Below are 24523 nucleotides of genomic sequence, written 5' to 3' on the forward strand. Positions count from 1 at the left end.
GTGCTACTCACGAACTGGGCCTCAACTCATGCTGTCTATACTACCCAGTTCGGTGCCGAATGTGTAGCGCACAGGATTGATAAAGGTTTAGTAATTTATAGTATTTGCTTTGTTTTAGTTTAGCCAACGTTTTTAAAAATATTCTAAGAACACATTTTATTTTTTGTGTTGCTGATACGCAGAATAATATGTTCTAATTTATTTATCAAAACAAGCTTTTAACCGACCCTCGTACCACCCACAGAGACTGTCAGCTGTTTTTTGTTATGCTACGAAAGCTCCGACACGAAAGTGGGCCAGTCTTATCTATGCTCACGCGAATTTCTAAGTGGATGCTGTTTGCCTTGGCGTAATGTTGTGAAATTTTGTGTAAATTCTTCGCTGAAAACGCTATTTTTTTCGATTGTCACCAAACATCAGCTTGCGGTAGGTATCAATCGTGTAGTGCGGGTAAAACGTTCAAGGTCACAGTGCCGGCTGTTTGTTTTGTTCAAAGCTTTGACTTTTTAAAATTTGTATTGCTTTTCCGTTGATTTTTGTAGCGAACTCACGAACAACAACATGATTTCCCACAAACCGCGGGCTGCTACATTTGTTTTGATATGTAGCAAAATGCTCCCCATACGGACCGTTCATACACGTCGTGGGGAATTATATAATGTGAGTTATATATGTTTCACATCACTATATGCTGAATTGTTTTTCAAACGTTCCTCTTTTTGCACTTAGAAATGCTACCGACTACTCGGTGTAAGCGAAGACGCCGACCAGAACAGCGTCCGGCAAGCGTACCTGAAGCTGGTGAAAAAACTCCATCCAGACAGCGGCCACCCGGAATCGAGCGCCGAAGCGTTCCATGAAGTCGACACGGCTTTCCGTGTGTTGCAGGAAAAGTTTGCCAAAGCGCGCCGAGGCATCGTCGAGGACTTGCAGGAACAAGTCAAAGTATTCGACATCAAGCACACCGCTCCGCAACACCGTCAGTATCTTAGCTTTGACGGGGTCGGTTTCGGTACGCCATCCCAAAGGCAAAAGCAGTATCAAGTGGTACGTGCAGCGAAAGCACAAGAGCGCGTTCTCGAACACCGGCTCTCAAAGGCGCAAGCATCCGAGGCGGCCCTCATGAAGAAAGGGGAGTACTTTAAGAAGCATGAAATCAAAACAAAGTACGGCTACGATCGCGTCGTAGAGGACCTCATCCAGGAGGCGATGTCGCGAGGTGACTTCACCAACCTGTCCGGGTTCGGCAAACCGCTGCCCGACCACCAGTCACAGAACCCGTACGTCGACTTCACCACGCACAAGATGAACAAAATCATGCTTGACAATGGGTTCACCCCGGAGTGGATCACTCTGCACAAGGACATCCGGCAGGCGGTGGATAGTCTGCGGGAGGATTTGCGCCGGGATCGCACCAAGCTTGGTCCTGTTCCGTTGGCCGTGCACGAGGAACACCAATGGGAGAAGTGGTTGGCCGAGCAACATGAGACGGTGGCCAGGATCAACAAAATGATCGACAAATTCAACTTGATCGTGCCTATGATGAACAAACAGATGGTCCGTCTGGATCTGGAGCGTATTGGAGGTGAAATTCTTGCAAAAACCCCTTGCACAAGTCCCCCGGCGCAGGGGATAACAAAGGAAAAACCCGTCAGCACAGGGACGTCAAACGATCCCTCGAATAGGTCAAGTATTTTAGGCTTTATTGGTTCCTTGTTTGGTTAAACATTAACAAATAGTAAAATTAAAACGCTGTAACAAATGCTATCGTAACGAATGGTGTCGCGAATGTCCTTAATGCGGTACGAGTTTCCTTTCCCATGTGGTCCGGCATACCGAGTTTGCTAGCAATCGTAGCACTGTAGGGTTCCGTCTTCCCCCAGCTTGGCGATGCCGTTCGCTACCAACCGTAGAGCCTTTGGGTACGCCAAATGTTCCGCCCGGTGAATACGTTCCGTGAGCGCATCTTCAGTGTCACCTCGCAAAATCGGTACACGTTCCTGCAGGATGATTGCTCCGGTATCAACGCCTTCGTCGACGAAATGGACCGTACAACCCGACTCCACGTCACCCGCCTCGAGAGCCTGTCGTTGCGCGTGGATGCCCTTGTGGCGGGGCAAAAGCGCAGGGTGAATATTAATCAGTGCTCCCTTCCAGCGTCTCACAAAGCCCTCCGACAGGATACGCATGAACCCGGCCAGGCACACGAGATCGATACGTTGTTCGATCAGCTGTTGTGACACGGCGGCGTCAAAAAGTTCCCGTGTGGCGTAATCCTTGTGCAGGATAACCTTAGATGGAATGCCTGCCCGAGCAGCCCGCTCCAGTCCAAACACACCCGCCTTATTCGAGATGACGAGAACGATCTCGCCTCGAATCCCGAACACCGTGCTGCGTGTGGCTTCAATCAACGCCTGTAGGTTGCTGCCCGAACCGGAAATCAACACCGCAATCCGTTTCTTTGGCAGGGCGCAGGTAAGCTGTGCGAGACGCAACGTGTCCTCGAATCCTTGCACTATCACGCGTTGTCCAAGTGGGTCCGATTTCTTGACCACTGTGCCAAGGGCCGTTCCTCCAACAGCTTGCAGGCGTTCCAGCACCATCTGTTTGTTCTCCGTGGCCACTACCAGCACCATGCCGATACCGCAGTTGTACGTGCGCAGCATTTCTTCCATCGTCACATTGCCTGCCCGCGCCAACCACCCAAAGATGGGCGGCACGTGGAGTTCGGTTAAATCAAGGAAGGCCGCCACACCGGCGGGTAGAACGCGCGGTATATTCTCCGTAAATCCACCGCCGGTGATGTGAGCCAACGCTTTCACCAGGCCCTCAGACATAAGCGATTGCAGCTCATGCACGTAGATCCGCGTAGGTACGAGCAGTTCCTCCGCAAATGTCTTGCCCGTCGCACTAAACGGCGCCACGTCGTTGTAAGAGTGACCGGAGAATTCAAGAATCTTGTGCACTAAGCTGAACCCATTGCTGTGCACGCCACTCGATGGCAGGCCGAGAATAACGTCACCCGGACAGATGCTGTCCATCCGCGGAAGCATTCGGTTGTACTCCACAACACCAAGCGAAAAGCCGGCCAAATCGTATACGCCCTTCGCGTACATGCCCGGCATTTCGGCCGTTTCTCCACCAACGAGAGCACTGCCACCCTGCCGACATCCTTCAGCGATGCCCTCGATCACGCGTGCCGCAACTGGAACATCAAGCTGACCGCATGCGTAGTAATCGAGGAAAGCGACCGGATCCGCCCCATTACAGATGATGTCGTTGACACACATTGCCACCAAATCGACACCGACTGTACCGTGCAGGTTGCAATCCTGAGCGATCTTCAATTTTGTACCGACACCGTCCGTTCCGAGCACGAGGATCGGATCCTCGAGGTTCAATCCGGCATCACGCAAGCGGAACAATCCACCGAATCCTCCCAATCCGCCCATCACACCCGGCCGGTTGGTAGACTTGGCAAGTGGTTTAATCCGCTGGACCAGCTCATCACCCGCACTGATGTCAACACCGCTGTCCTTGTACGATATGGCTGGTTCCGAGGATGTGCCCTTCTTTCCGATGGCCTGCGTGAAATTCTTCACCACCACCTGCTCGGCACCGCGCTCTCGGCGGGTCACCTTTCCCAGCAGAACACCGCCATGTGGGCCGAGTGCATCCTTCCAGGTGCGATCGTTCGCCGACACGATCACCACCATTCCGATGCCGCAGTTGAACGTGCGCAACATCTCGCGATCGGTTACATTACCCGCGTTTGCAAGCCACTGGAAAATGGGCGGTATCCTTACTCCGGTGAAATCCACCTCGACGCCCAACCCGTCCGGCAATACACGGGGCACGTTCTCAATCAGCCCACCGCCCGTAATATGGGCCAGTGCTTTCACTGTGTCCCCACTTCGGAGTAACGGAAGAAGCGGTGCCACATACAGGCTCGTAGGTGTGAGCAGTTCCTCACCGAATGTACTCCGTCCGTCCTCACTGAAGGGAGCCGGATCAGTCAGCTTCGTACCGGTATACTCGAGGATCCGGTTCACCAAGCTAAACCCATTACTGTGCACGCCACTCGACGGAAGTCCAATCACGAGATCACCCACCGCAATTTGGTCCACTCGGGGAAGGATTTGTGAATGTTCTACAACGCCCACGCAATACCCGGCCAGATCGTACTTGCCGCGGGCATACATCGAGGGCATTTCGGCGGTTTCGCCCCCGAGCAGGGCGCAGTTCACTTCACGGCAACCCTCCGAGATGCCCTTCACGATGAGAGCCGCCGTTGGCACCTCCAACCGCCCGCAAGCGATGTAATCCAGGAAAGCGAGAGGTTCCGCACCCGCACACAGTACGTCGTTCGCACACATCGCCACCAGATCGATGCCAATCGTTTCCCAGGAGTTGAGAGCTTCGGCAAGCTTCAGCTTCGTACCGACACCGTCCGTACCTTGTACCAGCACCGGGTCAGCATAGCGAACCGATCGTCCGTTCCGATCCGTGTACATCACCTGTAGGGGAGGTTGTAGGTTTTTAGATCGATTTATATTCCCAGACGATTGCGCCGTCCCAGTGACTTACATCGTTCAGCCGGAAGAGTCCACCGAAACCGCCAAGTCCACCGACCACTCCTGATCGGTTTGTACCGCGAGCAAGCGGCTTGATCCGCTGAACCAGGGCGTCTCCGGCGTCAATATCGACCCCGCTTGATTTGTACGACAGGCTTAAACTGCAAATGGAAACGAAAAACCCCCATTTCAGTGCCAGTTGTTTTGATCCCCAGTTCCTACAATACAGAGAGCGATGTTTTGGATGAGCTGGAAGGAACACACGCACGACAAGACGATGGTGAATGGGACGAACACAATTTGGCTTCCAATGCACACGCCCAGCCCGAGAAGCACTTTATTTTCCACTATCCACATTGGTTTGAAATCAACAAAACGGTCATTTACTGTTTGAACGCCTTTTGTGCAATGTCCAGCCGGTGCTGGGATCCTTCGAAGCTGATCGCCGAGGAGCAAGCGGCCGTGGCGTGTGCAGCCGCCTGTTTGAGGTCACTGTTTAACACCACGGTGATAAGAACTCGGCCACCGTTGGTGGTGAATTCGCCACGTTCGTTTCGTGCCACACCCGAGTGAAAGACAAGATGTTCGGGCTTTGCTGCAACTGCATCTAGTCCTGTAAAAAATACCACTCATTTAGAGAGCTATCTTTCACGCCTACTTCGAGCGTCGCCCGGGAGACATGTGACGAACCTTTGATGATGCACCCCTTGGTGGACGTTTCCGGATAGCCCTTGCTTGCCATCACGACACCGACAGCGTTGAGACCGGCACGAAACTTGAGGTTAATCTCGTGCAATCGATCCTCACAGGTTGCCTCCATCACTTCGTACAGATCACTCTCGAGCAGGGGCAGGATTACTTGCGTTTCCGGATCACCAAAGCGGCAGTTGAACTCGAGCGTTTTGGGACCGTTGGGTGTGAGCATCATGCCGGCATACAGAACACCTGAATTGGGCCATGGGAATAGAAGAAGGACGAATTAAGTCCTGCATTCTGTCAGATGATTGTGTGTGTCTAAAGATGCGATCAGAGCCACGTGCGTGCACGTGATTATTAACCACGTGCTAGAGAAGTCCACGTGTTAGAGAAGCAGGTAAGATCTTAAACGCGCATCTATGAACCCAGTAACATGAATCGCTCCAAAACAGGCAATAACACAAATCGCGTTACGCGTAAATCTACGACCGCACGATCGGCCCTCGCAGGACATAAACATAAACACCCTCGTGGGGCAGAAAAATAAGATGATGCGAGGAAAACTAGATCGATCGCCGCAATGTCGCTTGTTACTACGAAGCTAGTGAAAGAAGCCACGGGAAGATCCACCACGGTCTCGGTTATCTCCGAGCGAGATCGCGTGCGTTCCGGTTGCGGTGCGATACGTCATCGCAGCAGGAGAAGCAAGCGCACACGGAATGTTTTCGATTTCAATGGCTCGATCGATCCTGACCTCGCGAGGCGACGCGGATCGCCCTTATCGCAACCACCGCGAAGGGAGAATTTCATCACCACCCAAGCAGCAACAATGCACCGCTACTGAGCTTCCACTAACGTACCGTTGTACTGGATGCCTTCCGCTCGCAGTCCATCGACGGCCCGCTGAAGCACCTCCCGAACCACCAGCTCAAGCTGGGCTGGTTTGATGATCGGACAGGGACAGTACGCGCCCATGCCGCCTGTGTTGGGTCCTCGATCGTGATCCTGCAGCCGCTTGTGGTCCTGCGCGGGCAACATCACCCGGACGGTGCGTGAGTCCACAAATGCCAGGACGGATACCTCCTCACCGGTGAGGCGCTCTTCCACGACGACCACGTCACCGGCTGCACCGAACCGTCGCTCGCCAAGGATGTCGTCAACGGCGGCACACGCCTCGTCGAGGGTTTCCGCCACAATCACGCCCTTCCCGGCGGCCAGACCACTCGCCTTTACGACGAGCGCCGCGTACGGTGCGGTCCGGATGAACTTCTTTGCCTCGTCCGCATCCGTGAAGCTCGCGTATCGGGCAGTCGGGATGTTGTGCCGGTGCATGAAGTCCTTGGACCAATTTTTGTCGGCCTCAATCTGCGCTCCGGCCTGACCCGGTCCAAAGCACTTAACACCGGCCGCTCGCAGGACATCCCCAAGCCCTTCGGCCAGGGGATCTTCCGGACCAACGGCCACCAGATCGATCCCGTTCCGCACGCACCAGGCTGCGATGGCCTACAGGATGTGAGGAAAAGAGAATCCTTGAGCGAACGGGACGAACGCACACCAGCAAACGGACGTCGCACTTACCTTGGAGTCCTTCACGCTGACATCGGACACGAGGTGCACCTTAGGGATGGCCGCAATACCGGGACTGCCGGGAAGTGCGTACACCTCCCCAACCCGGTCACTGCGAGCCATCTTCCAGCAGATGGCATGTTCGCGGCCACCCCCACCGATCACCAGCACCTTTCGCGGCACTCCACTCTCGCTGACCATGGTTTCACACACCGAGCTGGTTAACGCTAGCAATCCTCTAAGCTTCCCTCGGATATGGCGTCCGTCGAGCGAGCGGCTCTAATTGAGTCTGATTAGGCAAAACCCGCACACACAGACACACGGGCGCACTCGGTGGGATTCTATTCTAGTACGTTCGAGCGTTCGGAAGAAGCGTCAACGATCTGTTCCGCGCACCGTAATGTTGGCCGTTCGGTGGAGTGAAATACTTTGCGATCCGTGCGGCTTCCGCGGGTTGATTTTGTATTATGCTGGCGCTGTCGGAAACGGGTTCCATAGAGCGAGTGGCGTTGGAGTATCTCACATTACTTGGTAGCCTCTAGGCTCACACACCACGCGCACTCTCTCCCGAGTAAACTGCTCTCGCGATCGCGAATCCCCCTGAAGAGCGTCACGATCGAGCCTTTTGCGCGATCTTCAAGCGTCTATAAAAAAAACGTTACAGCTTCCTTAAGGTCGCTCTCTCGCTCCTCGTCATCGCGTGTTTAGCCACGATGCGAAGAAACAGTGACGGCCAGTACGGAGATTTTTGTTTATGGAACTGATCTTGCCTTGCGAAAGCAGCGTGTGTGTGTGTGTGTGTGACGTTTTTGCGATAGCGAAAAGCGCAGTTTCCCGTCCCATCAGAGTACCTGTTTCCTTACGCTCATTCCCATGGCAACAGTGCTTGGATTGGAACAGAAACACGTCACAAGGATAGTATTTGAACTAGCTGGGATCCCATCACAATCGCTAGGGCTCATCAACGAGCCGAATTCGGATACAGTGTAGTCCCAGACCAAGGCCGCTGTTTCGGAATTACGCCTATTTTAAATAACTCCCAACGGCACAATCTCTGTGTTCAGTTGCACCATAATTATCATTATTTTTAACGCATTTTATACATAACTCAGACTATATATATAAAAACATAAAATTTTATGTAAATGATTGTGTAGCGCTAATGTGCGCGCGTAACAGAATACACATTAACGTTGCCTTTTTTGAATTCGTCCTGTATAAGCCTTCGTGTCTCTTAACGTATCTTCTCCTGGTTGTATAGTTTTTTCGCTGTCTCACTAGAACAGTGACTCCCTTTCCTTTCGGATACTCGGCCAAAAAGGGTGATAGAGATGAGCAATGCGATTGTGAGCCAATGCTCCGAAAGGGAAACAAGAAATATCAAGGAAAGCTTCGATGGGTGGCGTTTTGAGGAGAACGAAGGAATTTTCAACTACACTCTTCCGCGAGTAGAAATGTAAGGTAAAGAATAACATCACCGCGCCATGTGAGTTGTTACGTTATCAGAAATATGGTGTTATTCAGAACCAATCAACAAAAAAAAGAATAAAACCCACTATCCTCCTGTGTTAACCATTATCCTAGCACACGACCGGCAGCTGCTGTTAGCTCGGAAAGGTGATTAGCATCATCATCAACACGGGCAACACCAGCGCCTGGTAGCTACCGTCTCATGTTGAAACCTTGCGAACCGTCCGGCCCGGCGGGCAAACGGAGCACGTGTTGATTTGCAGGAGTGCTGTGAGAATTTGCTTGTCCGAATGCTCCTCCTCCGCCTGTAGCAATACCATTGTATGGAATCTGGTGCGTTACTAGGGCCCCGGGTGGAGCGTGTCCGAGAAGCGGTGGCATCGGCCCGTTTCCATCACCGTAACCCTTCGTGGCGTAGTACCCTGTCGTGGAACCGGTGGGAATGCTACTGCCATTGCGTCCACCCATGAACATGTGACCTCCGGTTTGGTGGTTGAGATGTTGACCAGCAAAATGCTGTTGATGCTGGTATGGGATGCTATTGTGCTGCTGCTGCTGCTGTTGCTGTTGCTGCTGCTGGGGATGATGGTGATGCGCCATATGAGGAAACGTATGATGTTGCATCTGAAGCGCACTGTGCATGGGTAGGGGATGATGATGATGATGCTGCTGATGAACGGGCGTTGTCGGATAGAACATCCCTGCCCCTTGACCACGAGGTGGCCCGTTCTGCAACGTTGGCGGAAAGGTACCGATCGGGGCCTGTTGCCGATAAGGCGGATGGAAGCGGTACATGTTGTTCGCGTTATTATTTGCACCATTCCCGGGCATAGCCTCGCCGTTGCCAACGTTGCCAGCGATTCCAGTGCCACCGCTGCCACTCGCGGTGCTGGAATTGGAACTGGAATTACCGCTCGTGTTGTTGTTGTTCACGTTGTTCACGTTGTTTATTCGATATCCGTTTGCGGCGGGTGTTGTTTTCTTCGTTCTAAAACAAAAACAGCACAAGATCAGCACCCTGCCGTCAGTCAAGGTTTCAATTACAACACAACACAGCAACTTACTCAGCTTCCTCGTCATCGTGCGCCGAACCAAGAATACGCAACCGTGCCTGGGCATATTCCTGTTTCCTTTGGTCCAGTGATTTGATCTGTGCCTTGGGCTTACTATCCGTAGCATTTTTACCATCCGCACCAGAGCTGCTTTGCGGTCGCTTCAAGATTTGCATCCGTTGGGGTACCATCTTCGGTCGCAGTTCCTCCTCTAGCATCTGGGGCAGGGAATTCTGGCGAGCTGCTATCCCCGTTACGATGGGCTTCGCGTCCGACTTCCCCACCTCGGCGGCGGCGGCGGTGGTGTTTTTCAGTATCGTTATCGTGCTCGCTAGCTAGATGGCCGCATTGTGCACACCATGGAACGCAGAGTGTCAATTAGTCAACAAGGTCACCATGGTGATGGTGGAGACAGCAGCAGATTTGCACACCCAGCATCCTTGCGGACGAGTGGGTTGCTTGTGCCCATTACCTACCCGTTCGTCGTCGATCTCCTCCCAACTGTCGACGATGTCTTGCTTTTTTGTGGACATGACGGATGCTACACACGGGTTTCCTTAACTGGACAGCAGCAGCAGCAGCAACCAGGCACGATAAAGAGCTATGATGCAGCAACAGCAGCACACACTGCTCCAGTGATGCACCCCGCAAAGAAACCAAAACACGGCGTAGATTTGCCCACCTTATTCCACCACCACCACCGACAGCAGCAGAGCGCACTTAGTGTCGCGTTTTCCTCAAGCTCAATTTGAGTTGATGGGATGTTGTGATGGAAAGGAAAATGAGAAATCCCTTTCAAGAAAAGCAGCGAAAACTTCTACGAAATTTTCCTTACGAGACCGATGGCAGCTGTCATCGCCATTGACGGTGCCGTCAAGAGACAACGTTCTCTCGCGCAAGGTTCGTAGCGTATGTAAACCCTGTGCACGCGGTCCTCTATTCAAAGAGATTATCAGAGTGGCTTGAATTCTTCGACAAATTCAAATTTGAACCTTCTCGTTATCTCATTTTTTTCATGACCGGAGCAAACATAATGCGTAAAATGATTATTTACATGTAGGTAAATACTTAAATATCTTAAATAACATCACCATTATGTGTTAAATCTATTAAATTTGTCGATTTTTCGTTATCAACCTGAGAGAAAAGATATACGTTTTGTAATCAAGAACCAGCACATGCACTCTTCTCGCTTACCGCTCAGGCACGTGCAGTTAAGAAACGCAAAAGAATGGTACACAAAGAAGACGAGACAGAACAGACAATGGCGCATTCGGCTTAAACAACTGGTTGTCCTCCATCGCGATCAGTTCGGTGCGTGAAATACGTGAAAGTGTGAATTACGTCGGAAAAAAACATCATGGAAAACACGGGAACTATACCCGATACGCAAACGGGTACCCAAACCCAATCACAATATACGCAGGAGAGCCAACCGATAGAGATGCTGCCCAGCTATGGCCGGCTGCTGGGAAAGCGAGTGGCAATGCGAAGTCTCGGTACTAAAATTCCCATCTTCTACGTCTCTCCTGATCCGTCTACCATTTACGGTACCCTTGTTACAGTCTTTATAACAGTCTTTTAGTTGCATCATCATTTCCCTACTAATAGATCGTCGGTTACATCTGAATCGATCGATCGTATTCATTCACATCACCACGTTCTGCATGTTATGAATGTTTTGAATTTTCCAGCAGTTGCATCACCCTTCACTAACTTTCTCTAATCGTCTTCAGAACTCTGCCATAGTGAGTTTAAAGTTGGCCGAGATATAGCATGCGATCTCATACTGGACGAGTCGAATGTACACGGATTACAACTGTACCGCGTGTCTAAACTTCATTTCACAATCAAGAAGGACCTAGAGGACCTCACGAGCCCAACTTACCTATATGTAAGTGGTCACTAGCAACCAGCAGTATCTGTTCACACATTGTTGTAACTCTCGACAATTTTTCTCGTTTTTCTGCTCTTTCAGGATCACTCCAGAAATGGAACGTACGTCAACAAGCGCCTAATAGGCACCAACAAATGCGCTATTTTGAAAAACGGCGATACTATCGCTCTAGTTGGCGAAACTTTTCGGGCCTTCGTGTACTACGACCTGCGTTACAGGGTTTCGATGGAAATAAAGGAGCAAGAGTTGCTCGATCGGTACCATATTGGCCGCAAACTCGGTTCTGGAGCCTGTGGAACGGTGTATCTGTTGCACGATTACATCAACTGTCACCCATACGCCATGAAGCATGTCGCAAAGGACCCACTCAACGAGCGAAGCCGGCCACAGTTCCTGAACGATCCGCAGCGTGTGATGAACGAGGTTAACATTATGAAAAGTCTCAACCATGTAAGCCTCCCGAATCAGCTGTTAAAGGGCGAATGATTCTGATATCTCCTTTTCATTTCTTCATTCAATCCCGTAGCCGTGCGTTATTAAAATGCATGATATTGTCGATAAACCGGATTCTATTTACATGGTGCTGGAGTACATGAAGGGTGGTGATTTACTGACGCGTATTATCTCTAACAAGTACCTTCCGGAAAAGACGGCCAAGCTATACTTCCTCCAAATGTGCCATGCTGTAAAGTACCTGCACGAGAAAGGTAAGTGTAGACATTTGAAGAAGAATGACCGAATATCGTTCCCGGCTTTGGTCTGCTTTCGCAGCGTGGTTTAAAATTTCAACGGATTCATTATCCGAATTCGAGATATGTTCGTTGTTCGTCGTCTTTTTTATGTCGATCCTTCGTTCAACGTTCCTGTCAATTTTCAAGATTTACTGTCTTGCTTTGAGGGCTAAAAACTAGACCCTTCTATAGGCGCAGGTAGAAAATGATCCTCGAATTTCTTCGCGCATGCCGTTGACCTTCGTTCTGTTTTCTTTTGTTGTATATATTGTCCGTGATTTTCATGTTGCTTTCTCGTAGAAGAACCTGCGTGAGAATGAAATAAAATCTGCGTATTGTTTTGTTTTTTTGAACAGCTGTTTCATGGTAGACTAGTAAAATTTTGACAATATTCGCTCATGGTGCATCGAAGGAATATATAACTATCAAGACGTTTAATTTTATTTTCTTTTTTTAAGGAATCACTCACCGTGACTTAAAACCGGACAACATTTTGTTAGAGGACGACAACGAGCTCACACTCCTCAAGGTGTCCGACTTCGGGCTGAGTAAGTTCGTCCGCAAAAACTCGGTCATGCGTACCATCTGCGGAACACCGCAATACGTGGCCCCAGAAGTACTGCAAACGGGTGGCCGAGGCGCGTACACACAGAAGGTGGACATTTGGAGCCTGGGAGTCGTGCTGTTCACGATGCTTAGCGGCACGCTGCCCTTTTCGGACGATTACGGTTCGCCGGCAGTTGAGCAGATCAAACGTGGAAGCTTTAATTGGCGCCATCCCGTGTGGAGGCAGGTGACACCGGCAGCCAAGAAAATGCTTTCTGTAATCCTCCGATTGAGCCCCAGCGCACGCCCCACAATCGATGAGTTGCTTCAAAGCAGCTGGCTGTGTGATCCGCAAGTTGTGCGCCAAGCGGAACGACTGATGAAGATTCCGTTGCGACAGGTGAGACCAACACCCCAGCGCACGACGGTATCGGATGTGGAGAACAATAATGCCAGCTCGCCGAGTACCATTGCTCCACCAACGAAACGTCAACGACGATAGCGTTGGAGATTTTTTTTCGTTACATTAGTTCCAACACCCATTACTAACTTTTTAGAACGTTAAATTCGTCCACTGGTACGTGGGATTGTTTTTTCTTATTACTTTATTAATATCGTGCAAATTCTCTGTCGAAGAATCAAGCAATCAGACAGAGCCCGCTTAGGTTGTCACGTGCGTGTGCCTTTTGCGGAAAAAAAGGCAAGATCGAATTTTTAGCACATTGACTAATCGGACGCGGTTCCGTGTTTTTTCTCGTTTTTTTTTCTTTATCTCATTCTACTTACGATTACGATCCATTTTGTATACATTCGTTCATTTATCCAATAAGCGTTAAGAAGAAAATGAAGGGTAATTTTTCCTTCGCCTTAAGTAGGGTAAAACTCCACAAACACGTGATGTTACGTTTGTTTCAGCAAAATATTCTTATTCTACATTCCAAATCGTGTGACTGTTTAATGTGCGACGATTTGCGAATGTTTCGATTCGTTCATCTGTTAAAGTGCACATACTCATAGTATACGTAATTCAGTACCTCAAGGCAACCGAGCCTTCGTTTTTTTTGTATCATTTTGTAAAAGCTTAGTCCATCGAGCAGTACTCTAATGCATTTAACCAAAGTACAACTGCAGAACCAACCATCACAGAGTAACCCACCGCGAACGGCAATGATAACAACACCGCCGAAACCGGTTTCGGTGACGTCCTTTTAACGGAGCGCCAAGCCTCCAACGGAACCGGTGCCTGTGGTGGTAACGCGCAGCATCAACGAGAAAAGAAGCCTTGTGGGGTCGTACGGAAGCAGTGCAGCAGAAACGGTTATAAAGTTTGCCCGGCCACCTCGGTAAAGGTTCCGTAGAGGTTAAGCGATCGTTAAACAAATCATGCTCGTCCATACAAACCACCGGCCTAACGATCGTTTGGTCCATTAGTAACAGCGTAGGGCATTCACAAACTCGCTACCATCCCCGGGGTACACGGAGGTTACGTGTGTGTGTTTGTTTGTCTGGCCGGTATGAAGGAACGTGATGCGTGATGTTGTCTAACGAAAGCGAAATGAAATGTTATTCAAAGCAATCAAGCGTAGAACGGGAGCGGGCAGATTCGCGGTCAAGATTGCGGCTCTCCCGAATGGTTGTGAAATTTGCATCCTCTATGCGAAATGTGATGATTGCGCGCCTGACGAAGCACTCCCTGCCTTCCCTTTGCGGACAGGAAAACGTCCTTACGGAGGTCAGGGGAAAACTTTAGCAGGTGTAGAGATTTATAGTTAAGGTTTTTTTTTGTTCTATATTACGCAAGTATTGGGCATCGGTTGCTGAGTTTTTGAAAGGCCGGTGCACTGCCATAAGTAGGTTAAGTAAGATTTTTTGTCTATTCAGAAATCGGACGAAACGGGTGAACGAGAAGATTCTCCTGCCAAGCGTTAAATATGTTGCACAATGAATGTACGTATCATGATTAAATAAAATGCTCTTGCATACCTGAATTTAATATACTTTTTGTATCGGAAACAGCTAACGAAAGCGAAAGGTATTGGAGCAATACAGGAGTTGTTTGTACGGGGGTCTTAAGCGAACGATAATGCGCATTAATTTACGATCTTACGATCATCTAATTTGACCGATCGTGATGTTGTTTTTCTCTGCCTACACATGTTGCGTTCCAGCCAAACCAAGTTCAAAGTAGAATAACTGCGTCAGATGGATACGGGCCGATCTTCGGGTCCATTCAACGTGCCCGCCGTGCGCTTATCTTATCGGATAGGGGTTGATTTTGTTTTTTGCTTACACCGCAATTTACGTATTAACAGCCAACCATCGCCGCTTGTCATTTCCGCGCTGAGACGCGATTTTGGAGGACGAATGCGTACGATTAGGGGTAGAAAGAAGATCTAGGGGTGGAGCTCGTCGGAGGGTGCGCGTACGAGCGCGTGTTAGTGCAAGCCCCAACCGCGATGGGGCTCGTCTTTCGTTTGTCGTCATTAGATCCCCACCACAACCACCAGCACGTGGCGTTTCTAATGGCGGTCCGGTGGATCATTAGATAGGCCTCGGTTGTATGCGAACGAACCCGCCGGCGTGGCCACCCGTGGAACCCGCGCCTGGAACCGGGTGTTTGCACACCAACACAACCTATCCTTTGGGGCGAGTATCGCGACTGCGTGACGCGTGATCGGTTGGTAACCCGTTTTTTTCTTCTTTTAAATTTTGTTCGTTTTTCGCGAATGTGGAAACCCGGCTGAGCGACCGCGCAACCGTGTGTCAGTTGATTTGTGCGCTCGTACGTGGCCGGTTGGTTTTCTCGCTGCCCATCCGCACTCCGTCTATCCGTCGTAACCGGTTGTGTGCCACCTCCTACTCCATCCTCCAGCCACCCTCACCAAGATGCTGCAGAACGTGCTCCGCCAGGTGGTTCGTCGATCGGTCGGATCGATCGGTGCTCGATCCTTCGCAAACTCCTCGTTTGGAACGGCCCGTGGTGCTACCTCACCACTCACGTACCTCAGCGAGGATGAGCTGATGATGAAGGAGACGGTGGCCAAGTTGGCGCAGGAACAGATCCTCCCGCTGGTGAAGAAGATGGACGAGCAGCATCAGTTCGACCCGTCTGTGATTCGTGCCCTGTTCGACAACGGTCTGATGGGGGTTGAAGTTAGCGACGAGTATGGCGGCAGTGCCTGCAACTTCATGACGATGATGTTGGTGGTGGAGGAACTGTCCAAAGTGTGCCCAGCAACGGCCGCATTCGTCGACATCCACAACACACTCGTCAACTCGCTTATGACCAAGCTCGGCACGCCGGAACAGAAGGCAAAGTACCTGCCCAAGCTGTGCCAGGAGTACAGCGGAAGTTTCGCACTTTCGGAACCATCGGCCGGATCGGACGCGTTCTCGCTCAAGACAACCGCGAAGAAGGATGGCAACCACTACGTGCTGAACGGTACCAAAATGTGGATTTCCAACTCGGACGTGTCGGGTGTGTTCCTGATCATGGCCAACGCGAATCCGTCCGCTGGGTATCGCGGTATCACGACGTTCATCGTGGAGCGCGAGTACGAGGGCTTTACGGTGGGCAAGAAGGAGAGCAAACTGGGCATCTGCGCGTCTGGCACCTGCACTCTGCATCTGGACAACGTACGCGTCCCCGAGGAGAACATTTTGGGCGAGTACGGCAAGGGCTACCAGTATGCGGCCGGATTCCTAAACGAGGGTCGCATCGGTATCGGAGCGCAGATGATTGGGTTGGCGCAGGGTTGCCTCGATGCCACCATCCCGTACCTGCTCGAGCGCAAACAGTTCGGTGCGGATTTGTACTCGTTCCAGGGTATGCAGCATCAGATCGCGACGATCGCCACCGAGATCGAGGCAGCTCGGTTGCTGACGTACAATGCGGCCCGGTTACAAGAGGCGGGTGTACCGTTCCTGAAGCAGGCCGCTATGGCTAAATATTACGCGTCCGAGGTGGCCCAACGCACCACCGTCAAGTGCATCGACTGGATGGGGGGTGTCGGGTTCACGAAAGATTTCCCGCAGGAAAAGTTCTACCGGGATTGCAAGATCGGTGCGATCTACGAGGGCACCACCAACATGCAGCTCAGCACCATCGCCAAGGTCATGAAGAAGGAATATCAGTCGTAAGGCGGCAAAGCCCCACGATCTTCGGTGTGGAAGGGTGGTAGTATTTCTTGCGTTACGCAACCCCCAAATGTTCCGACGCGGCACTCCAGCAGAAAAGGGGAGCAAAAACATCGTTCCACACACGCACACACACTGATGAAGGAAGGGCAGCAACGTTTACAGATAAACGAGAAGGGAAAAAAACATCGGCAGTTCCCCATTCCCAGACGATATTAAAAATTTTGTCTTCCGCGATTTGTGCGCACTACTAGCGTGTGTGTGTGTGTATGCGCATAGCGTGATAATGAAACCTCCCCGGTGGAGCTGCAAACAGCAAAGAAGAAGAAGAAGAAGCAGGAAAATACGATCTTTATCAAGGGGCTCGAAATTACGCTGCAATCAAAGCAGCACTGGTAACGAGTTGATGAGGGTGGCCATAGCAACGCGCACAAAACACAAATTTCGTGAAATGAATGCATTTATTACGTTAAAACTACTATTACGCACGAGCAACACGTGGTCAGGGCGATTAGGGTGGACATGAGACGCAGGACTTTACGTACTACGACGAGGACGATTGTGACGATAAACATTAGCTAGGATGTGAACGAAAATACGTTTAGGACAACATTCGAACCCGCAGGAGCTAAATGTAACGCCGCGAGCCGGAAGTGCAGCCTGTTGTACTCTCACTTGTTGTGCAATTTAGGTTCCACGGTTAGTGCTAGGCTGTTAAACGGTCTTTATTTCGATGCGAAAATAAAACTGTCAAGAGATTTATTAACTGGCAAGTGTTAATTCTTTTTCTTTCTTTGCCATATTTGAATGGGAGATTAAACATTAAATAGATGGAGCGTGCTGACCGGTATTGAATTGGTCTACAAAGGCGAAAGAAGCTGCGTAAATTGGATCGACCGACAAGGACGACCGTGTGAAGCAGAGGCGTCAAACTCCATGCCGGAATTCTTTATCGCTTGCTTTTATAAAAGAAGTTACTTTAGCTACATTAATGTACTAATTACAATAATGGTCAAAGAAACTTTCAAAATTGTCTTTGAAGCAAATAAAACAATAAATTTAGGGTTAGCATTAATTGGCGACCGTTATACAAGATTCGTAAAATTTGAATTGCAAGTAAACGGCACGCTAGGAAATTAAGATCGAATTAATGGTACAAGTCACTGAAGTTCAAGAAAACTTTAAGCTGAAGAACGGTTTCATGGAAAACAAGGAGATTGCCTCGGAACAAGACATAGAGCAAAACAGAGGATCTCGAATCCTTACAGCAAGTCAAGAAATAAAGTCAAGTGTTCTGCACGCTTATTAAACTCTCGACATTCTGTAGTATGCCACCAGTGTACCGGCTGAATACGAGCATATGACGCAAATGTTCCATAATGATATATCGTTTGTAATGAACATAAAGATAGAGAGGTTTAGTTCTGGCAGATTATTTCACCAAGTAACATATTTTATTATAAAATTGAACGTGATCATTATCGATTTCAATTACCAATGATAAGCTTTTTAACATAACTGTCCCAACCCAGAAGCGTACAAGAAATAATGTTTTCGCCCGTCTGTTGCTTCCACGTTTGCCTCGGAACAAGACATAGAGCAAAACAGAGGATCTCGAATCCTTACAGCAAGTCAAGAAATAAAGTCAAGTGTTCTGCACGCTTATTAAACTCTCGACATTCTGTAGTATGCCACCAGTGTACCGGCTGAATACGAGCATATGACGCAAATGTTCCATAATGATATATCGTTTGTAATGAACATAAAGAGAGAGAGGTTTAGTTCTGGCAGATTATTTCACCAAGTAACATATTTTATTATAAAATTGAACGTGATCATTATCGATTTCAATTACCAATGATAAGCTTTTTAACATAACTGTCCCAACCCAGAAGCGTACAAGAAATAATGTTTTCGCCCGTCTGTTGCTTCCAAACAATATCACGCACATAGTTTGTTGCACTTTTTTCTACGTGAATTTCCTTCGATTTGCCATCGAAAAATTTCACCTCCGCAGTATTACCAAGAACAGCGAAGTGTTTTCTAGAAAAAATAGAGAAAAAATAATATCATCAGTGTTACGGTTTTAGTACGTGCTTTGCTACATACCCGTTGAAGGAAATCCTACGAATCTTCCTATCGAAACACGGGATTGTTTCAAGAAATACGTTCGGCTGTCGGATGTCTACGAAATGGACACGGCCTGCTGCATCGCCTAGCGCCACTAACCGGTTCCAGTTCGACTCGTCACACCACTGGACGGTCGTGAATGCGGCATCGTGGTTTTCATATAACGCCACTGCAGGCCGCGTTTCTCGGAAGTCCCACACGAGTGCCGACTGGTCATAGGAGCAGCTAACGGCTAGCGCATCCTGCGTGGCATCCGTGGCCATATCCGCTATCACTCCGGTATGGGCGTGATGCATCGTTTTCGTCGAATGCAAATCCCCTTCACTGTAATCCCACAGCTTCACACAGCCGTCGAAAGATCCAGATACTACGATCCGCTCATCACCATTGAACGTGGCCAGTGCCGTAATGGCACCAATGTGTTCGTACCGATTATCCACCTGGTAGAGACCCGGTCCACGCACCGCATTTCCGGTGGACCACAGCTCGATCGAGCCTTTATCATTACCGAGAAGAAACTGCAATAGCAACACAACCATTAACCGGAAATATTTTCCATCTACATTGCGTGATATCTCTTACCAGAGCGTCATCTTTCGTGTAGCAAAGCGCAGTTATTATTGCTTCGCAGTGCCTGCTAAAGCTTACGCTTTCCTTCTGACCGATATCATCTACCTTTTCCCAGCCACAAAAACTGCCAGCCCACAGCCGGCTGGTGTAGCTATTGCCGGCCACAATAGTGTTCCCAAGTCCGTTAACCGCCACCAGGTCCAGGAAAGGTGGCAGCGAATGTTCAGGCTGCTGGACTGGTTCAGTCAAACGATATTGCACGGAGTTCCTGTTGGGGTAGTCTGTGCTGATGGCCATCTCGGCCAGCGTTTCTGGTGGTTGGTAGCTTACCGGTTCCTTATAGGCCGATATCATATCGACGCGTTTGCTGTAGTCCATTGTGGGATGCTAAGAATTTCACGATAAAATTACACAACTAAAAGCTGTTTAGCGAAAACTTGCGATACGCCGGTTGTTTACACGTGCCAAGCCGTTGTTGTTTTCGTTCCAGCAAGGTTAGCTCACACATGTAGGGAGGATTTAAATAATGTTGAGATTATCCGTGTTTTGCCTGAGCTATCGTGATATAACTTTAGCAAATTAAACTTTTATACTTTAAACCATTATTCTTTAAATATGTATTTAAAATTCATCCTATTAATACTTATCTTCAATTTGACTGCTAAATTGTTCCATTTGATAAACAAATTAATAGAGCATGCGGCACACCTGGGCAAACACGGCTTAAATGTGATATTCAAAAAAACACGATTCAACAATTTTTAAACACTATCATAAGCTATCTTTCGTAAGAAATATATACCCAAATATGGCGTTTCAATACCAGCAGTTTATTTTATCCAATCAGTGATACAACCTCTATACTTTGCATTAAATTAATGCCCTTTTTCCTACAAGCATGGGACGTTGCTCACTAGGTAAGTGTATTACATTAATCGAGTTCATATATTTATTAAATTTCATTGTTCATTGTTAACACACAATGTTACTAGCGTGATGCGGAAGTAGTAGAATTCTAAGTGGTAGCAGCATTAATACTTTCTACACATATGTAATTTCATTTTACTTTTTCCTCTGAGATAGCAAAATTGCTTCTATGGAGTTCCAATCAAAAAATAGTATAAAGCAGTTCCAGATTACTGGGTGCAGTGAAAGAATTGTGAAGTTCGGTTAGAATGCGAGCCATGGTATCCATTAGTTATGCTTCGATTTATGACCACTTACGGACGTGCATGCATTAAATAAAATATATGTAGTAAAATATTACAAACTTGCTGAGATAACGACATATAAGAGTTGGATAACTCAATCAAACATTTATGTAAAATACGTTAATAGCAAGGATGTAGAATTAGTTCGTAGTTTCTTGATTGGAAAATAAAATCCACTAGTTCCATGCAAAGTATAGCTTGTATGACGATACATTGGCATTCGTAAGAACCTTGACCGGATGGCCAACGCCCACCTCAGTTAGGGGAGAGAAGATAAATCATGCGCAGTCCCCGGAGGAATGCGCTTTCATTATCGTTCATTTAGTGGACCTGAGCATAACACACATTTTTACTTCCTCACATTCGAGTTCGTCCTCAGTGCACGATTGCAATAAATGTTTGCAATCGCGTTGGATTTGGCTTTTTTACTTCCTTGTGTGTTTGCGATTGCTGTAATTCAACCTTCGCTGATACTACTGTTTTCCAAAGCGAGAATCGGTACATGCATAAGCATATTAGCATGCGTATTTTGCTTGTTCGCAAACTAATTTTAAACATTTTCAACATCGCTACGGCCAATATGTTACCATTATTGTTAGTATTTTCAATATTTGCTTCGTACGAAATTTTTGAATATGCACGCAAATTGTCTACTTAAATCAATCAAATAAATTCCTCGCAAGGAATAAAAACAAATTTTATGTATAATAGATTGTAGAAAAAAGTTGAATTGCAAAACAACACAAAACTGACGAAGAAAAATGTGTGCTAGAATAAAATCATCGCCACAACGATGGTACTGACCTACCGGTCGGGCAGCAGTAATAGCAAACCCATTGCCCAATAGCGGTGATCCGCCTAATCGACCTACCGCCGCTATCGCCGGTGTTCAGAATCATCAATATAAATATCAAACCTGAATCGTAAAATTCCATTATCAAAACCATTGACCCTCGCAGCTAGGGCCCATGCTCATAGGCCCGTTCGCACCGTTTAGGATTTGGTCATGATTTTCAAATATTCGAGCGAGTTTCTCGCGGCGAACATCTGCGCTTCCTGGATTGATTTTCCAGTGCCTTGGCAGACGGCAACCGGCATCGTCGACAGTTGCACCAGACACTGGTACCTACCGTTGAACGTTTTTTCATCGATATCCACGTACGTAACCTCGAAGCGCTGCTCCTTGGCTATCGTTGCCAGCAACCGGATAAAATCATGACTCCTATCGCTCAGGTTTAGATTCTGCAACAAAACAGGGAAAAGGAAAGTAGTTAGTTTTTCTACCACCAAAACCATCACCACCGTCGACGTCCATCGGCGTGATAATACGTAGTGCACAACTTCACACCTGCAACTCAGATAAAGCTTCTCCAGTGCGCGATTTTAGCGCCTTATGAAACTGGGACACCTTTTGGCTCTGGTTTGTCGAGAGGGTGGGTATGCAGACATCTTTTAGACCTGCGTACCGGCCAGTAAACCCAACCTGCCGGAGCTAGAATACACAACAAAAACCACACCGTCATTTAGTCGGGCTGTTCGTCAGTGGTGGGATTTGGTAAAGCGTGATTCAGGTCAATACAGAGCATTTGCCCGTGAATGGCCCGCCCTTGCCATATTCTAGGGTGGCATAAAGGGTATCTGCACACACGACCCTCTACGGCAAGTTGCGCAAATCGCAATTACGAGCAGTGGTATCGTGCCAGACGGCGAGCCTTGATGGGCGAGGGTAAAGCAGTATGGCACTGCTCCTCTCCATCAACAGGCTTTCTTACGCACCTCTTCGTTACCGTCGTCATCCATCAGCTGCATTAGTTGGTTCGGTTCGAGCGGTTGATCCTGCAATCGTTGCCACATTTTCTGGGCCGCTTGTCGTTTGGCGATCTTTTTACTCTTGCCTTCGCCCACCTCGCGGAACTTCAGCACCAAGCATGCTATCGTGAACTGGCGCTCATGCGGTAAACCTTCTTCCGTTTCCGTTTCGTACATTGGCGGTGGCCACCGGCGAGCCATACACATCTCCTGCAGCCAACCGATCGGGTTGCCCGTCGGCTCTTCTTCGCTGTTCATCGTCGCATTGTGATTGTTACCGGGGCTAATCGAATGAGATACAAAGTATCAGCAACTGACAAAGGCTACTGCTGGGAACATCTACCACTCACTCAGACTTGTTGATGTTTATGTATGCTTGGGGATTATCGAGGAAGGACGAGCCTGTGAGCTTGTCGATCAGAGCTTTCGCCGCAGCATGTTTAGCCTCCTTTTTTGATTTCCCGGTCCCCAAGGCTTTAAGCGTAATGGTAAAAAGAATAGAGATGGAATGATTAAAGTTCCGATATCGTTTGACATCACTCGCAACGGAAGCTGTTTACCATCTTTATCCTGATACGATACGCGGTAGCGAAAGGTCGGTTGATGCACGGCGCCCTCCACCTGTAGCAGGTCGTACTGTGGAGTAATCCCACGACGGCTAAGTAACTCCTGCAGCACCGATATTGGCGTTTTCATGTTGTTCGTCGTGAGCTCGGTTTTGAGTGCTTCCTCCAAGGGCAGCGATTGGCATATATTTTTTATGACCTTTTTGCTCCGTAATGGCTTTTTCGTGTATGGTGGACGTACGTTTGGCGTTCCAGCCGGCGGGTCATCCGGCATGGGGATCATGGGCTGGCACATTTGCGGTTCGATGTGCGTTTGCTCCATTGCCTACAAGTGTTTGGGGTGAAACGGTCAGTCGCATTCATGCGCAAAGTATTTCACTCTTCCACCGGTATTTGCACAACTGTGGGCATCGATTCTCACCGAGAGCACTGGAGTGAAACGGAACAAAATAGTACTTACCACAGTGTTTTAATACAGTTAGTATACTTTACACAATAGGTTCACTCCTTACCAATCACTGTGCAACAAACAAACTTTCACGGCTACTAACTTCATACATAAAAATATCTTTTCTTCAGGACGTATGCTAAAAATCGAAGCCGAATATTTTCCGCGTGTTTTTTTTTTCTTATATTGACAGGCAGATGTTACGGTGCCTAGTGACAATGCGTGAGAAATATCACCGTTTTTACGTACCTAGTGACATCGGGTTTTGAAAATAATGATCTACAGCAAACATTTAAAAATTTGGATTAAAAACGTAATTTACTAATAACCAGATAAGGTTTGAAAACTGAAACTGAAATAGCTCGAGGTCGAGCGGCTTCGTATGCAGCTCCCAATTGGTTTGGTGAATGCTTAGCTCCATCCGCCATCTCGCTGGCTTTAACCATGTGGAAAGGCCTTAAAGAACTTCACAGATTCTTTCATACAGCTTGTAAAGCTATTCCGGGATTCCAGAATGAGTTCATTAGCATCGTAAAATATTTGCCTGGGTATACTATCATGTATTGTCTTGAAATGTACCTAGTTTCTCTAGTAAAACTGAGAAGAACCACCGCTCTCCAATCGATGGCTTGTCGGAACTCTTCAATGCTAAATGGTTGTGGCATGATATTTTTTGTTGGTGGAGCTTCTAGCTGTTCGTTATCCTAACCATTTATTGATAAATGAACACTATAAGGATAGTTATATAAAGCTATAAATAAGTTTGCCTCTTTAACAGCATTTCAAACTCGAATTTGCCGACAGTCGGCACAATTGATCGTCTCACGTGGAGTGTTACCGCAAAGGATGTAAACACAGCGTCCTGGCAGACTGTCAAATGTCTGTTGTTTACCTCGCAGCTGCAGTTACACACAAAGTGCCAATAGAAAACGCTGCGATAAACGAAAAGAGCAGCTCGCTGGCGACGGACCGCGATTTTCACTTTCGTTCCGTTTTCCTAGCCGCGTGTGTGGTTGAATGTGTCCGACGGTTCACGTGGTGATAAATTTCGGCCATCAGTGGGCATCAGAATAGTCGTCAAAGTTAGTTCCCAGCAAGTGTAGGTTATATAATTACCAGT

The 24523-nt window shown here is 48.4% G+C and overlaps 7 protein-coding genes across 7 annotated transcripts; 3 read left to right on the top strand and 4 right to left on the bottom strand.

The window, feature by feature from the left end:
• The first annotated feature begins 612 nt into the window (after positions 1-612).
• LOC128722734 (dnaJ homolog subfamily C member 28) lies at positions 613-1725 on the top strand. The gene is made up of 2 exons (XM_053816412.1): positions 613-660; positions 730-1725. Exons 1-2 carry the CDS (start codon positions 613-615, stop codon positions 1723-1725), a joined length of 1044 nt encoding a protein of 347 aa, XP_053672387.1.
• Positions 1683-7037, bottom strand: LOC128722450 (trifunctional purine biosynthetic protein adenosine-3). Its single transcript, XM_053816113.1, has 6 exons — positions 6849-7037; positions 6131-6773; positions 5265-5519; positions 4962-5187; positions 4588-4735; positions 1683-4517 (listed from the first exon to the last, which is right to left on the bottom strand). Exons 1-6 carry the CDS (start codon positions 7035-7037, stop codon positions 1845-1847), a joined length of 4134 nt encoding a protein of 1377 aa, XP_053672088.1. The 3' UTR covers positions 1683-1844.
• Positions 7038-7905: 868 nt separating this feature from the next.
• On the bottom strand, positions 7906-10086 carry LOC128723392 (myb-like protein I). Its single transcript, XM_053817124.1, has 3 exons — positions 9835-10086; positions 9371-9693; positions 7906-9294 (listed from the first exon to the last, which is right to left on the bottom strand). Exons 1-3 carry the CDS (start codon positions 9889-9891, stop codon positions 8499-8501), a joined length of 1176 nt encoding a protein of 391 aa, XP_053673099.1. The 5' UTR covers positions 9892-10086; the 3' UTR covers positions 7906-8498.
• A 632-nt stretch (positions 10087-10718) lies between these two features.
• On the top strand, positions 10719-13034 carry LOC128722736 (ovarian-specific serine/threonine-protein kinase Lok). Its single transcript, XM_053816415.1, has 5 exons — positions 10719-10908; positions 11095-11252; positions 11337-11705; positions 11782-11962; positions 12445-13034. Exons 1-5 carry the CDS (start codon positions 10719-10721, stop codon positions 13032-13034), a joined length of 1488 nt encoding a protein of 495 aa, XP_053672390.1.
• Positions 13035-15382: 2348 nt separating this feature from the next.
• LOC128727491 (short/branched chain specific acyl-CoA dehydrogenase, mitochondrial) lies at positions 15383-17484 on the top strand. The gene has a single exon (XM_053821410.1). It carries the CDS (start codon positions 15419-15421, stop codon positions 16670-16672), a length of 1254 nt encoding a protein of 417 aa, XP_053677385.1. The 5' UTR covers positions 15383-15418; the 3' UTR covers positions 16673-17484.
• A 1032-nt stretch (positions 17485-18516) lies between these two features.
• LOC128722738 (protein valois) lies at positions 18517-19747 on the bottom strand. Its single transcript, XM_053816417.1, has 3 exons — positions 19382-19747; positions 18779-19317; positions 18517-18712 (listed from the first exon to the last, which is right to left on the bottom strand). Exons 1-3 carry the CDS (start codon positions 19745-19747, stop codon positions 18517-18519), a joined length of 1101 nt encoding a protein of 366 aa, XP_053672392.1.
• A 438-nt stretch (positions 19748-20185) lies between these two features.
• LOC128727155 (RISC-loading complex subunit tarbp2) lies at positions 20186-23277 on the bottom strand. The gene is made up of 5 exons (XM_053821032.1): positions 22950-23277; positions 22740-22863; positions 22357-22672; positions 21929-22063; positions 20186-21822 (listed from the first exon to the last, which is right to left on the bottom strand). Exons 1-5 carry the CDS (start codon positions 23275-23277, stop codon positions 21574-21576), a joined length of 1152 nt encoding a protein of 383 aa, XP_053677007.1. The 3' UTR covers positions 20186-21573.
• Between the last annotated feature and the right edge of the window lie 1246 nt (positions 23278-24523).

Source organism: Anopheles nili, chromosome 3 (genome assembly GCF_943737925.1).
Source record: "Anopheles nili chromosome 3, idAnoNiliSN_F5_01, whole genome shotgun sequence".
Lineage (NCBI taxonomy): Eukaryota > Metazoa > Arthropoda > Insecta > Diptera > Culicidae > Anopheles > Anopheles nili.

Bases quoted from the DNA above. Each gene is read 5' to 3' on its own strand.
- LOC128723392 (XM_053817124.1), bottom strand. From the start codon at position 9,891: ATGTCCACAAAAAAGCAAGACATCGTCGACAGTTGGGAGGAGATCGAC. The intron at 9,694-9,834 runs GTAGGTAATGGG...GCGGCCATCTAG, and splicing joins AGGAGATCGACGACGAACGG to CTAGCGAGCACGATAACGAT. The intron at 9,295-9,370 runs GTAAGTTGCTGT...TTTTTGTTTTAG, and splicing joins CACGATGACGAGGAAGCTGA to AACGAAGAAAACAACACCCG.
- LOC128722734 (XM_053816412.1), top strand. From the start codon at position 613: ATGCTCCCCATACGGACCGTTCATACACGTCGTGGGGAATTATATAAT. The intron at 661-729 runs GTGAGTTATATA...TTTTGCACTTAG, and splicing joins GTCGTGGGGAATTATATAAT to AAATGCTACCGACTACTCGG.
- LOC128722736 (XM_053816415.1), top strand. From the start codon at position 10,719: ATGGAAAACACGGGAACTATACCCGATACGCAAACGGGTACCCAAACC. The intron at 10,909-11,094 runs GTACCCTTGTTA...AATCGTCTTCAG, and splicing joins TGATCCGTCTACCATTTACG to AACTCTGCCATAGTGAGTTT. The intron at 11,253-11,336 runs GTAAGTGGTCAC...CTGCTCTTTCAG, and splicing joins CGAGCCCAACTTACCTATAT to GATCACTCCAGAAATGGAAC.
- LOC128722738 (XM_053816417.1), bottom strand. From the start codon at position 19,747: ATGGACTACAGCAAACGCGTCGATATGATATCGGCCTATAAGGAACCG. The intron at 19,318-19,381 runs GTAAGAGATATC...TTGCTATTGCAG, and splicing joins ACACGAAAGATGACGCTCTG to TTTCTTCTCGGTAATGATAA. The intron at 18,713-18,778 runs GTATGTAGCAAA...TATTTTTTCTAG, and splicing joins CGTAGGATTTCCTTCAACGG to AAAACACTTCGCTGTTCTTG.
- LOC128727491 (XM_053821410.1), top strand. From the start codon at position 15,419: ATGCTGCAGAACGTGCTCCGCCAGGTGGTTCGTCGATCGGTCGGATCG.
- LOC128727155 (XM_053821032.1), bottom strand. From the start codon at position 23,277: ATGGAGCAAACGCACATCGAACCGCAAATGTGCCAGCCCATGATCCCC. The intron at 22,864-22,949 runs GTAAACAGCTTC...TTACGCTTAAAG, and splicing joins ATCGTATCAGGATAAAGATG to CCTTGGGGACCGGGAAATCA. The intron at 22,673-22,739 runs GTGAGTGGTAGA...TCATTCGATTAG, and splicing joins ATAAACATCAACAAGTCTGA to CCCCGGTAACAATCACAATG.
- LOC128722450 (XM_053816113.1), bottom strand. From the start codon at position 7,037: ATGGTCAGCGAGAGTGGAGTGCCGCGAAAGGTGCTGGTGATCGGTGGG. The intron at 6,774-6,848 runs GTAAGTGCGACG...CACATCCTGTAG, and splicing joins TCAGCGTGAAGGACTCCAAG to GCCATCGCAGCCTGGTGCGT. The intron at 5,188-5,264 runs GTTCGTCACATG...TATTTTTTACAG, and splicing joins CAAGGGGTGCATCATCAAAG to GACTAGATGCAGTTGCAGCA.